The 14,985-nt window shown below is 37.6% G+C and overlaps 1 protein-coding gene across 2 annotated transcripts in view; it reads right to left on the bottom strand.

Moving 5' to 3' along the window:
• Positions 1–4,253: 4,253 nt before the first annotated feature.
• The window catches only part of SLC12A1 (solute carrier family 12 member 1), a 51,400-nt gene continuing 40,668 nt past the window's right edge, over positions 4,254–14,985 (bottom strand). For both annotated transcript variants that reach the window (XM_032194825.1, XM_032194826.1), the window contains exons 21-26: positions 14,068–14,199; positions 13,733–13,844; positions 11,398–11,484; positions 8,712–8,847; positions 6,346–6,413; positions 4,254–5,309 (exon numbers count right to left, since the gene is read on the bottom strand). In XM_032194825.1, the coding sequence (XP_032050716.1) occupies positions 5,174–5,309; positions 6,346–6,413; positions 8,712–8,847; positions 11,398–11,484; positions 13,733–13,844; positions 14,068–14,199 (671 nt within the window). In that variant the 3' untranslated portion in view covers positions 4,254–5,173. The remainder of the gene's footprint in view (positions 5,310–6,345; positions 6,414–8,711; positions 8,848–11,397; positions 11,485–13,732; positions 13,845–14,067; positions 14,200–14,985) is intronic.

The following is a 14,985-nucleotide window of genomic DNA, read 5'->3' as shown; positions in this document are numbered from 1 at the left end:
GAGGGAACAAAGAAGGGTGATTCAAGAGACGCCATGCCGTCTGGGGTTGCTTGTTCTCCAGCCCTTATACATGGAAGACTCTGGGTGTTTGCTGTCACCGGGCAAAAATGTGTGACCAATGAAAAAGTCACAGAAGGTATGGGAGCACTTCAACCAGGATTCCCAACTCCAGCTATGCTCCCCCAGTCATGGACATTAATAGTAATAGACTTAAAGGATTGTTTGTTAAACACCTGCCGGAATTCGGAAAACTTTGCCATGTTTATGTTTCAGTTGATACCTTTTCCGATTGTACATATGCATAGGCATACTCGGGTTTCTTATGAATATGTAAAAGCAATGTTCTGTATATTTAGAAAGTTCGATGTTCGTGTGTGCGTGTTGGTATAGCGTAGACTCCCCTTGCACCCAGCGCTGTTTACTTGCCTTTTATAAATATTACTAAATTCAGATTGAGTTGTATCTTCAGTTATAACAGTAAAAAAAGTAATAGTTAATGACTTCTGATATAACCCATTCACAAATTGAGAGTTGATTTTTTTTATTTTTTTTTTTGAAGTTACATCACATTAATGTCTGATCATAACTGGTTATTTATACAGCCAGCACTTCATAATGGTTACAATTGCATCCTGCATCGTAGTGCAGAAAAGGACTGATTTTGTGAGCGGCCTGGCTCCTCCGTGAGGCGGGCTTGGTTCTATGCTACATGTAAGGTAGTCAGGAAGCCTCTGCATAGCAGGTAAGAGAACTCGTCAAAACATCTTGTCATCAAGGAAAAAGGCCTCAGCTGACCAACACTTCCCCCTGTCAGGTTTTTAGAAAAGACAGAAGTGTCAGCAAGTTTGCCTTGGTGCTGGGAATGTGTTGTTTGCTCTGGAGATAAGCAGTTATTTGGTCAACGTTTCTGCATTCTTGACTGCTGACTATTGCTGTTCTCCATTAGGCATATCTGCTGGCTTTGAAAAATAATAGTGAGATAAACTGAAATTATCTGCCTTTTTGCTAAATTGAGAATAAGAGTGGCAGCTGCTGGTACATAGAAAGAAATACAGAGCTTCTTTTAGGGGTGCTAATCCATAAAATTCTCTGCACTGAAGTTTTGGTGATAGAATGAGTGTTTTTATTAGGAGAAAAATGTGGCTTTAAAATAGAGCTTTCCCTGCTGCCACCCCAGCCTGACTTAGAACAGCTGTCTCTCTCACAGTGATTAAGATATGTAATTTTAAAGGCTGCTGTGGGGGTGTTTATTTGCAATTAAGTTTTATTTTTCATCTTGTGTTTTGCTGTACTGTGTGGAGACTGTAGAATTTTGTCATTGCTTTTTACTCTGTTACGGAACAACTTTAGTGCTTTATTTTTGCTTGAAACTGAATTTCCTCTGATGAAATTCCAGCAATGGCATAGCTGTGGGTTATTGTCATTATTTGTAGAGCGTGCAAGCTGAAATGTATTGGGTTTGGCCATGGGTTGCAACGGCACAGAATGTTTTCTGCTCTCACAGCAGTTGAGGTCAGCACCAAGAGGGATGCTGCTGAGCTTTGAGCTGAAGAGGTTGAGGGTTCCTTGAACTCTGTTCTCTCAGCTTTGCTGATGAGATGGGGACCTCTGACAGAGGGGAGGTGACAAACAGATATGGTTAAATGGGTCCATAATAGCTAAAATGGTGTTGCTGTTTACACCGTATCTTGGACTTAGTGTTAATTCATGCTATCTGTTGCCATGTCTGTTACTTGCAGACTACCAGTCAGTTGCCAAAACTGTTTTTGCCTGAAGGAAGAACTTGAAATACTATACAGAATTTTAGAAAAAGAGGGAAAGGATGAGGGACATCCAGGGTTTCTGAGAATGAAGGACAGCCATCATTTTGCCTTGCCAGGATGGCTTCTGGTAGAACTTTGAAGGTGCAATGAAAATTGCTCAGTAAGTTACCCCAGTCTTAAACCTCTGTGGGTGGCTGGGGCCTTGCACTGTGATCATGATGAGAAAATGGAGAACCCTTTTGGGTGTGAAGTAGGACACTGGCATGCTCTTTGCCCAATGTGGCTTGACCAGGTGCAGTATTGTCTTCAGAATACAATGAATTTTTGGTTACGGTCTTCTACTTGCACTGTTGGGTTAAAAAAACAACAAACTAAACTCTGTTGGGGACTGAAAATCTAGTCAAAGTCCTGTTGGAAGAATGTTGATCTGGAACACTAGACAGGGGTTACAGTTACTGAGCATCCTGCCTTATGGGTGTACGATCAGGATGGGCAATTTGCAAGTGGTTGTAAAGAGATTTAAAGAACTACAATACAATGCCTTCTGTGATACCTGTTTGAGCTCCACTAATATGAGGAGGAAAAGGTGAGATTCACTGATGAGACAAGCAGTAGTGGATCCTTTTAACAGGCCCTTAGGCCTTAAGCGTAGCTGTATGAACTGTGGTAGGCTGAGGCCATTGTAGAATTCTCAAAATATTATTTACTTCTTCAAAGAGTGGTTATTTTCTCATTTGTACATCTTTGGTCAACTTATCTATGCTTGCTTTTGTCATGTCTGATCAAATCAACCCTAGCCTATTTAAACCCATGGTGTGATATATGCTCAAAAAGTTTTAGACAGCTTTAGAGCCATGTTTTTTTCTAGAGATGTCAAATGTGTAATTAGAATTCAGTTCCTAACATGGTGATTAAAATTCAGCAGTTGTTTTATGCATAATATATGTAAAAAAGGAAGTGTCTTTTACAGAGTGGGAAAGGAGGTAGGTGGACTAATAAAATTTTGCAACTGAAGTTGCAATTCAAGAGTTTACAATTAGCACGCTGTCCAAATTAGTCGTGCAGATGCATTAAAGTTGTGGTGAAGAAGAAGCTCTTTGGAAACTGTTATGTTGAAATTACTTGTGGATTTGTGAGAAAAGCACTTCAGATAGTTATGTGTAGAGTTTATGTTGCTGGTTATAAATCCCATAGCACTGTTGTGCTAATTATTTAATCTCTGTAGTCTGAGCAAGGAGTTTTCCATTGATGTGTATGTTAGTGCTTACTTTTTGTATGGCTGTTCATTTAGAAATTTAATTCTTGGGGATTCACTGTTGCGATGCCTGCAGTGATGTCTGTGAAAAAAGCAGGAGTGGTATTGAAAGTGCCATTACTAATGCATATCATGCTCTTTCTTTTTCGATCTGCTTAGTTCCCTAATATCAGTTTGGGGCAATGTTCCCTGTGGACTGAGAATTTACCGGAGTTGAAAATATTTAGGAAACTATCTTCACTCATGTACAAAACTGAAGGTCTTAATGCAGATGCATAATTGCCCCTAGTCCTTCCATATCTTGTGATACAAAACACACTTACAGAAGGCCTAATTAGAGCTTACCCAGAGGCTCTTTCTCTTTCTATTTACTGCTTGGGTACCTCACAAAGATAATATCTTTATGATATTTTGTACATGTTGATATAATATGTATATATTTTGATATATTGTTTGTTGTCTGCGGTAAGGGGAAAGGGTGGTGGCTGCCGCAATTCTACCAAGGCGGAAGGACTTGACAGCATGTAACAAACTCCTTTATTGTTGTTCACCTCACTGTGAAGGATCAGAATAATTTCCATGTTTTGCAGGTACAGAATTTGAGGTTTGGTTTGCTCAGAGTTGTGGGGGAAGTCTGTCATATCTAGGAAACTCGTACATCTGTGTCATGCAGTTAAACTGCAAAGTGATCTTTCAGCCTCATTGTAAATGTGTAAGAAGGAGTGTTAAGAGAGAATACCAATATTTCATATCTGCCTTTAATAGCTGGAGAAAATAAACCATGGATTATTGGGCTACATTACCACATTCTGCTGAATTGCTTCTGCTGAACTTGAAAAATATGAATATCAAATATTTGACATTTTTGGAGATAGAGTGCTAGATCTTCCACAAGTTACATTCTCATAATTCAAGCAAAGATGGAATCTGAGGCCTGCTTTGAGATAAGCATTTAATGAAAATCAGGGTCCACCGACTTTCCTGGGGCTTAGATTTCTCGTAGTCTATCCAAAGAAGTTGCAGGACAGCAGTAATTAAATTAGCTGTGCTCCTCAATGGTCTTTAATTTAAATAATGCTTAGACATAGGATATAGCTTTCCCCGTTAAACAGAGAAACTGCTTTTATTGACAGCTGAAATGATAAAGTACTATAATGTTGCAGAATTGAAAATAGAAAAACAGCATAGCTTAATGGATTTCCTTTATTTCAACTTAATGTATAACAAGTATTATTTAGAAAGTCTAAAAAATAACATAAATTTATATAAATAAAAAATAAGGCATTCAACTCAGCTAATCATTTGCTTTCTAATCACTTACATGAATCACTGTATATTACATTCCAAAGTATAATCTCAAATTATATTAACTCATAACAGTCATAGCAAAAATTGTCAGAATATTTAGTCTTTGACTAATTTCTTTGTGAAATTTACTTACCATCTTTAATTATTGAAATCATACAGGTCCATTCCAGGTCAAAGCTTGAAAATTCATTATCAGCTCTTGCCATACAGAATCCATCTCTATGTATCTTTTTTGTTTGCAAGTTAACTAAAAGCATTTGAATAAGCATTACAATTTAGGTAAAAGAATCTGTTGTAGGCATAGGTTTTAATTTTAATGTAATATAATTAAACAGCATCACAGGAATTCTGTTGTTTCTGTTCTGTTGACCTCATGGGTACTGTACAGTTGTTTTTTTTTCTCTCCCACATTGATGCATTTGATTTTAATCCTTCTCTGTGTTTAGTAGCAATTATGACAGTGCAATTTAAAAGTATTCATTTATAGATTTAATACTTTTTACACTTAGCTGATAAGTTTGGCTCTCAAGGATGAATATCACAAGCATTTTAGCTACCATATAAATAAAATTAGTGGAGTTTCTTCATTGTATTCTCAAAATATTTGCTGTCTCGTGTTATACAGGTGGATTTTCCTGCTTTTGCCTGCACAGGAGTGTGACACCACTAGGGACCATTTGCATTTTCTTGTCCAACTCTCCACTATGTTGCTTTGAATTCTGATAATTTTTCTGTCAATAAGTGAAGTTTTAGATCTGTATTAAATAAGTGTGTCTTTAATAAAGCACTGCCATTAAAATTGTGGGGTTGAAATCAAGCATGGGATGTTCTAGGCACTGAAGTCCTTCTAAGAATAGAAAGTCAGTACATTTTTGTGGTTGCCCCTGACCATTAAAGTTGGAGGAAGGTTCTTTGAGAGAATTTCTAGCCAAGCCATATACAGGTAATCAGACACCACTCCTTTTCTTGCCACTGGGAGACTCCTGTTCAGATAGACAGAAAAGTAAAAATAACATTATTAAGAAAAAGAGGAGACCTGAGAACATGCATCACACAAAATATTAAGTAGAAAACTTCAGCTGTTCATATGCCACTCTGAATGTTCATAATTAGACTATATGATTGTTTTAATCTTATAAAGTACAAAGCTACCATCAAGTCTTAATCTTGCAAATTCTTTGTCACCTAGTTAATGCCATTAACATGACTATTTGTTGTGAGCATGAACTGCTTGTGAATACCTTTACCTTGAATAGATAAAGAAGTATTTTCATCAACAATGATTTTTTTTAAAGGATAAAAATACATTACATGCACATTTTTGCAGTCCATCAGTTTATTTCCTGATGTGTAGCTATTGTGAGATGTGAGTTTTGACATATGAGTCAATTTAAACATTACACATTCACCCCTATTTTGGAGACTGAATTAATGGGGCTAAAGAGCTTTATCTGTGCATCATAAATACTAAGTGATTTTTTGAGTATCTTTATGAAAAAAAAAATGATTCTATTTAGAAGTTGATCTAAAAATGACTTTTTTTGTTTTTATTGGTGACATTATCCTTTATGCAGTTAATCATCCTTACTCAGTTTCGTGTAGTTTCAAGTAGATCTTGGCAAATGATCTCCATTGATTATGTGCAAATCAAAAGAGTTCTTTCTACAACTTTGAGTTCTTAATATCTTGGGATGGAAGGGGGGAAGAAAGGAAAACAGGTACTTTGTGCAGGTGGGTAAGCAGGTGTAGCATTCAATGTGTAGAGTGGGATGTGAAGATTATGTTTTTGACACATTCATGAGTACAGCTTTGCTTTAAGCTATGAAGAAATATGAGGAGAGATTCATATTTAGTGTAGTCCCAGAGAATCATCAGTGCAGATTTAAGTCCTTTAAAATGTACTTTAAAAGGCTATTTTTGCCCTCAATGAGTTAGCACAAGTGTTTCTGTTGATCTAGTCTACAATCTCTATGCACATAATATTATTTTCTAAGTTAAAACCAAAACCACGCAACTCACAGGACAATGAGGTTAGCTGCCCTCGAATGTTCTTGTAAGAGTTCATTCAAACGGACTTGGCGGTAACTCTGTTTAAACCAAAACATGGGAGAAATAAAAAGATCGTTAGGTCAATGGTCTGCAGTCCTACCTATTGCCCAAAAGATTTTCTGCGTTGGCAGCACTGGAAGCCAAGTGTGTTCTGTGATCCAAAGTGACAGAGATGGCAAAATACAAGGCTGTCTAGGATGGGTTTCTTGGTTGGTATTGATGCCCAGGGGCCAGACTTCTTCACATCTGTTTATGGTTTCCTGGGGGTTGAGATTGTTCTTGTACTGGCACAGTACCATAGCCAGATCAGGCATAGTTTTTAGGTATTAGTTTGGCTATGTAGCATAGCTGTTTTGGAGCTGTGAAAAGACTTGTGATATTGTTTGCTGATGGTTAATACATTAATTCATCTATTTTTGCAGTGTTGAGCTGCCATGCCACTAAGGCTAAACATCAGCATGTAAACGATGACCTTGCCACCCTATAAAAATTATTTTCTTCTCCAAAAGACCAGGGCTCTAGAGTAAGACTGTTAACTGCTTTATGTGTTGTGTATTTGTATGGATGGTTTTTGCATTGCATAAATGGCTATTATTTTGAGATTCAGCCAACCTTACTTTGGTCAGGTTCTCAAACTTTTTAACACATAACAAAAGTCATAGAGAATAAGAGGGTAGAGCAGGGACATTGCAGCATGGGTGACAGATGTATCTTCAGTGGTGTCATAAAATAACCTTTCTATTTCAGTAGAGAAGGTAAAAGGTAATTTTTTTTTTTTCTCCATTCAGACCTTAAATTTTCTTTCTCTATGGAAATTTCACTGTTCTTTTACCTGTGTTACGTAACTAAGAGTACTCGTAATTTAGAAAGTTATCTCACCAGAGTCATCCTGTAACATCACCCTTTATCTGTGGTGCTGCCAGGCTTTTTTCTCTTGAATTTTAAATGTGTTCTAATGTCCTCCATAAAATTTCCAGAACTGTCTTACTGATTAAGATAAGAGGCATGTCTTTCCAGGTGTGCAAGCTAAACATTTTGTTGCTATTATTTTACAGAGACTTGGCACTTTCATATTGCTGACTGCTTTAAACATAGAGGTGGGGTTTTTTTGGTTCTTTAGTTATGGACCTAGATGAGACCAAGCTTAACCATTGTGTATGTGTATGTGTATATATGTATTTTTCCTCCTCTTGTATCCTCATTGTTTGTGTACACAAGTGTGTATATTTGGGAGTATATTTCTGTTGTCTTTTTTATGGAGATTAAGGACTGACTCAGGTTTTGATGATTTATTCTGAGAGTGTTTTAAAAGTTTTCTGCCTGCAGCTGACTACCATCATTTTATGCTGGCTATCAAATCTATGAAAAGGGTAATACAGTGAGCAGTCAGTCTGCTTCCCAGCTGCTGCAGTCAGCAGTATAGTGTGTTATCTTAAATCGCCATTGATTTCAGCTTATGTTAATACGTCCAGCTGTGACCCTTGGCATCTCTGATCTCATACTCACAGTCCTTGCTTCACTGAGGAAGTTACCAGCATCATAAAGTGGAGACAACTAAACTCCAAATGCGCTCAGGTTAATCCAACAGGAACTGTAAAGAAGATTGCTGGATTCATTCCCTGAGAGTTGCAGCAGAACTTGTGTCTTAAGAATGCAACAGTTCTAGGTGATCTGTTAGCACTGGGCAGATGAAGCCTGTCAGTTCACTGCTAAAAAGATACATTCCAACAATATTCAAGAGCATCCCAGTCTCTAATTTACCTAGTGGATCAGTCAGCATCAGCCTTAAAATAGTTTCAAACTGGGGGAGAGTTCCTATGTCGTAGGCAGGTTTAGACAGCTCTGCCACTGAAGTAAGAATCCATGCTAAATTTTGCCTTTTGCACAAATTTCAGCAGCTAGCTGTAAGGACTGGATTCACCTCTAAATTTGCCAAAGTGGTGAATGTTTGGAACTGTTCTTAAGAGATTCAGGCACTTAACAGTGGAACCCCTTAATAAACCTCAGCAGATCTTATTAGCTTGGGCTTAGCACAGTTCTCTGGCTTCTGGCTTAGACGTGGCTTTCATCTGGCTGGCTTTGAATGTAGGCAGAGCTTAGCCTGGAAAATACTTTGTAAAGCATACCAAGGTCTTACACAGTGCTGAATAATGTAATCATAACACACCCGCAGTATTTATAACACAAATGAAAATTATAAATATCAAATACAGGTTTGTACATGTTATGTTTGTAATTCCACATCTGGTATTTCACATTTTCTTACTAATAACTTCAAGCATCTGGTCTACAGTGTAAGAATAGGTACAAATGTAAAAAGGTAGTGAAGGCTTTACCTTCTCTTTGAATGCTTCCAGCTCAGCATCTGTAATTTTCCATGGAGTCTCTTGCTTTAATTTCTCAGCAGTTGTTATATCTTTGCAGCTTTCATGGAGGCGATATGGTTCAATCATCTCTTCAAAGAATTTCCAACTGAAACAGGAATTGCAAAGGATGTCTTGCTGCAGGATATGAACTTACTTACTTGTAGACACTGTGTATGGTAGACCCCACTGACTATAACTGTAGCTGAAAAACATGCAAAATCTTTAACTGTTCTGTACGGCATTGTGCCCCAAGTTTTATTTATACCAGATCAATATGTTGAGGCTATTTGAGGATAACTAAAAGATTATTTGAGGATAGGATGATGAAAACACTGCATTTGGCCTGTTGTGGTTGCAGAGAATTTGTTGCATTTTCCTGGCTATAGCAAAAATACTAAAAGGAGTTGTGCTGTAACTCCAAACCGCAATATACTGGTTACTGACATTAATAATGAATATGGGTCTCCTCATAAATAACAAGCTTTTATTCACGTTGTTTTACCATTAACTTGAGAAATCACCTGACTGGTACAAGTTTTCTGTTACAGCTTTCATGAAATAAAAAAACAGGCTTTATAAATCACCTGTAGCAAGGGGCTGAGGGAAACACTGTGGATTTTTGCTGAATGGAGATTAGATTTGTGATCATTTCCCATCTTTTCCACGGTTTTTCTCTCTTTCAGTTTGTTTCTTGAAGCTTGTGACTGTCATCATCTGGAGAAGCTTACCCTGCCATGCTTCCCTGCTTGTCCCTTTATTGGGTAGTTCTATCGTCCCACAGAGATCTCAAGGAGTGTACTTTATGTTAATGCAAGTGCGTTTCTATTTGTGTTAATGCGAGTGTGTTTTCCCCTTTATGCAGACAGGCCTAGAAATAAGTGAAATGGGAGCCTGGGCACAGGTTGGACTTTTCAATATGGCCAGGAGGTCAAGAGCTGGCTTAAAGGCAATGCAGCGTTTAATGTTGCCATGGCTGAGTTCCCAGCGAGCTCGTCAACATCCTTAGTGTCTGTTTCAGTATGTAAAAAAGTGATAATCCTTTTCATTATTAGTGAAATAATTGGGATATCAGCTGGGGGAGAGATGCTGTGATCTAGAAAGCATCCTGCACTGTATTCACTTACTCTGTTCAGATAGTGCTGTTGCAGCAAATGTATTTGAATTTTATGTTAACACCAGATTCAAATTCCTATTGATAGTTTTTATTTCTGTAAAATCACTGCTTAGTACTGGGGAAAAATATTCTGCACAGTTCTTTATATAATTAAAACCATATTAACTTGAGGGATCAAGAGGGTACTAGTAAGTGACTTCAGCAATTTGTAGGTATCTAGTAATAATATTTTTATGTTCTTCAATTGTACCCCCCAAGTAAAAAATTCCAGTGTGTTGTAGAAACACTGGTGAATCTAGTACTGTTTTTGCAGTTATGTGTGTAGGGAGAAATGGGGCCTAGAAGGATTAACAGACTAACCTGAGGTTCATCTCAACTCAGTGGAAAGGCTCTGCATGGTGAAGATGAGCCCTTTGACTATGAAGTCTCTGTGGGCTATTGAGTAAGGGGTGGGATAGAAGGGAACATAGCAAAGTGAGAATGCTTCAATCCCTAATACCAAGAGCAATATTGTGAATTGAACTAGGATTCAGCTGTTCCCTGAGGAAGGTACTATATACTTCTGTCTACATATAGCAGAAGAAATAGGGTGTTTCAATAGAGAGATGTTTCATAAGGCAGGGACTCTTGAAGATTTTGGTTGACCTCCAATACGTGGAAAAGGAAATCCATAGCTAACATGAGTAAGCGGAGTTCCCCTTAGCGAAAGAGAGATGTGTTCACCCTCCATCTGGACTTGTCTACAACAGGTTCTGAACTAAGTACCTCCTGTAACATGTATATGGAAGATACCACTATATAAAGTGTCAATGCAAGCCTAAACAGGAGGAAAATGTTAAGGTCAGATTTTTATGTTTTAACTGGCTGTGGAGCACAAAAAGTTTAATAGTGGCATGGAACTGAAAACAACTGGACCTAATAGTTGGAGGTGGAGCTTCCTGAGTGCCGTCTTACCAACTTCCTAACCCTTGTCTGAGAAAATGAAGTCTGTAGATAAGTTAATTTTTTTAAATATGCATTTCAGTACATTATACATGTATTTATTATACTTGAGTGATGGAGGTGTGTTATAGTATTGTACCTGTGGGCAAAGAAGTATGCTTATGCTTGGCCAGAAAGATACTAAGTTCATAAATGCATGATAAAACCCAGTAGAGTGAGTTGGCAGAGAGGTGTACAAGAGAACTGTGGCTGACTGAAGGATACGGTGAAGTATATTGCAAACTAATAGATATGGAAATACATTATCAAATGCTTGTTAAATTTAGTGTCTCTTAAGTTCTTAAGTACGGTGTCTGGTTAGGCTTTATTAAAATTATCTTATAATTGCAACATAAAGAAAAAGGCTGCCTATGGTTTTGACATTTTGGATTGTGATTGTTAAAAGGTTCTTCTTTTTCCTCCTGTAGGTTCTTAGGAAATGATTGCAATAAAGCGACATTTATTCTTTGTGGAGCTTTTTTGTTAAATGCTCAGCATAAAAGAAACAAGCTCATGATAAAGGCCTGCTGCTAAGTAATGGATTTTGGTAATGTTTCTTACCTCTCTTTGTTGGGTTTCATATTGATATCACAAATGATATTAATGTCAGCGAATTTTATTCTGAATTTGCTTAGAAGTGAAGCCATCCTGAAAACAAAAGAGAACATTTTATCACTATATTTCTGAGTGCTTTGCATCAAAGAGCACTCATAATGAGTTAAGATATCAAATGCATTTGTCTCGTTGTCTTTAACTATATGGCAAAGTACTTTAAATGCTTTAATATTTCAGTTTCCAATTACAGAACTGGATTGATGTGATTGCTGCAGTATAATTCATTTAACTGGTGATCTATGAAAATAAAAAAATAAATAAAAAATGGAAACAAGTAGTGGACAGAGGGGAAGGTTGTTTGTTTTGGAAAAATGCATGGAATACATACAACATGGGTTTTACATGTATTGGTGAAAATTTGGTCCAGAAGGTTGATGTGCAATACGTAATGTATGCATTTATATTGATCTACTCATATGTTTTCTTTAAATATTTTCATAAAAGGAAATACAGTGCTCTTCTGCACTAGTTGGTAGGAGGAATAGTTTACAGCTCTGTGTGTTTGTGCTGAGATTACAGAGGGACAGTTAAGAAGTTAAGTCAGTTTTGTCTTTGGTTGAAGTACGGTTGGGAATTTAATCTTTTATTTTATTTTATTCCCCCACCCCCACCCCACCCCACCTCCTCCCCCCCTTTTCTGGTATGCAAGCTTTGGAATTTGAAAAAGTTCCTAGGAGTAAACCATGATAGAAAACCATACTTGCCTATGACCTCAGAATATACTTGTGATTTTCCTATGTAAGAAGAACATACTGCTTAAACAAATCTTTTGAACACCAAAAATAACCAAGTCTCAACTTCTGTGGGAAGGTTTTAATATTTGGGGAATTACACATTAGAAAAAGTCCAGATTAGTTTTCTTTCTGAACTGAGAAGTACAATGTATGAAACTGTACTTGGACATCATTGTGTTAGATCTTCCTAGAGAACAGAGCCAGCCTGCCTCTGGTGCATCTGTCTGAGGTTTCTGAGTGTGATGGGTGGATTATGCTGCTGAGGACAGCTGATGTTTATGTAGGAATGTATACACGCATTCTTTTCTTGAAACCAAGTCGTCAGTTATACTGACCGCCATGTTCACTCTGGCTTTTGTAGCACCAGTGGTGTGCACAGGTGTTGAGCTACCTCTATGTATGTCTGTCATATTTCCACAAATCCTGTTTGATGTCAAAACCTATTTCCACTCTTGGTGGAGCTTGGTGCCTTGTGTGCAAGGCCTGGACCAGGCACCCGCTGTGCTCCCAAACAGCTGAGCTCCAGCAGGCTCCTGACAGGGGGCAGAGCTCTCCCTCACAGGCCCCAATCAGCTGAAAGGCTGCTTTTAGCCAGTGGTATGAGCAGTTTACACAAACACTTGTGCACCTGTTCTACCTAAGTGTGTCGACTTCAGGGCAGTTCTTACTGCTGACAGTACCCCAGCGGTGAGGAGAGAGCCTCCTTCATAAAGTTTCCTTTATGTGAAGGGAAAATCTTAGCAGTGTCCCTGTGGCAGCTGTCTTTGTAAGGCATGGCGTCGTAATCCTAGTGGTGCTGGCAGGCTTCTAACTCCTGTTCTTGCATCTATCCTGACTGCTTTCTGATGGAGTTTTGAATGGATGTGTTACTAGCTCACTACATAGTGCTACTGCTTTTTAAGAAGTAGCATCTGTTGCAAATTTCCAGCCCAAATTGCCTGCTTCACCTGCTGATGAAATGGCAGTACTTCTAGTGTGTAAAGTGCCTCGGAAGGAAAGGTCCTGTATACAGTGAGGCTGGTAATAGGAGTGTATTAGTTTCTTTCATTTGCTTGAAAGCAAATGATTATGAAATCTAGACTTTTAAAAAGAGCTAAGTCAAATTAAGTTGGTCTTAAAGTTGATTAATACGGTCTTTACCTTCCTTAACTTTTGCTATGGCTAATCACATTCAAATGGGCTGCCTATGGTATTTGCATATGAGGAGCTTCATGTGTAATTTCACATAGCATTAACTAGACGATCTTATGTAAATCCCATAAAACTAATGATATTCTCATTACAAAGTGCAGTGTCCTTCTCAGAGAAGGCAATATGAACTGTTAATGGGAAAAATATCTGGATGTGAGTTTCCTCACACCATCACCATTTACACCAAGCCCTGAGTGCTATGCCATAAGCTCAACACCTTTATAGAAAGTACTTGTTTTGGTACTGCTGACAGTTTTTTAAACAAAAAGTTTTGCTGGCTAATTCCCAGCTTTCTGCTGCATATATATTATATTTATCAAAATCCTTAAGCAGTGAGGCAAAATAGATATATTTACACTAGTTTTTCTTCTTCAATTCTATTGGCTTTTCCTCCAGTGAAGATCCTTAATTTGCAATTTTTCCACTTCTTCCTGATAGTTAGAATGTAAGGAATTAGGATTGTTAGACCTGGAAGAACATATAAAATTGCAGGAAAATCAAATTAGTGCATTGTGTGGGAGAACTGCCATGCTTAATATAGGCAATATTGGACATACTTTTCTGTCTGTTTAAACTATTTTAAAATGAACTTATCTATGTAATCGTAAAACAGTTTTGTACAAGTTCCCGAGTATGTTTTTGTTTGGTAACACAGAAATCTCTCCCTGCGGTTCTCACTTGAATTCCTTACCTCCATCATCGAACAGCCACCAAATGTCAATTGTACCTTTTCCTTGCTTCTTTTTAAATTGAGTGCTGGCTTCTAGCAGCTTCTGATTGAATTCACCCATATGCATTGACTGTATTGTGTTAATGGTGCTCTCTGAAATGAGAAAGAAAATGTGGAAAGATTTCTGACAAGTTAAGCAACGTGTAGCTGTAGGGAGCCAAATGGAGAAAAAGCTTCAGGATCCCCCCCCCGGTCACTGTAGTTCTATTTCAATTCCTTTGTACAAAATAAAGGATTAAAAAGATTAGTGAAATTGTGCCTATCCTTACTATAAGTTTGCCCTTTACTTAGGAACAAATGATATGTTGGAATTTATCCATATAACATTCAGAAACAATGGATTATTTCCATAACCTAGCATGTTTATATGAAACCATCAGATGTTAAAGGCATTAAACTGGTATCTTAAATTTGTGAACACTTCTATATTTGTTTAAACTTATTTATATAAGCAAAACTGGCTGATATCCTTATAAGCAACAAGAACATATCCCCCCGAAACAGGTGATGGTATTTTGTTGCCTGAATCAAGATGAGGAACTAGAGAAATACCTGTTTGCTGTCACATGGATTTGCTTTCTTTCATTAGACTGTCTTGTTAAAAATTTAGCAAACATGTAAATATTTGTTTGAAGTTCGTTATTTTTGATATACTTTTCAGTAAGGACACGAAGGTACAGAGGTTGACTTGTTTCTGCTCTAAATTATATAAATCTACAAAAATGTAGAGCATACATGCTATGGACCCTTAGTTGACCAGTACACAGAGGAAACAAAGCTTGTGTAATAAATACTGTGTTCACTAGACTGTAACATCTTCAAAAGGATTATCTGGTTTTGTTCTCTGGATCTTGTTAACTACCCTAGACTTCACCAGGA

Source organism: Aythya fuligula, chromosome 11, assembly GCF_009819795.1.
Source record: "Aythya fuligula isolate bAytFul2 chromosome 11, bAytFul2.pri, whole genome shotgun sequence".
Taxonomy (NCBI): Eukaryota; Metazoa; Chordata; class Aves; order Anseriformes; family Anatidae; genus Aythya; species Aythya fuligula.
This window is presented reverse-complemented; position numbering and strand designations above follow the sequence as displayed.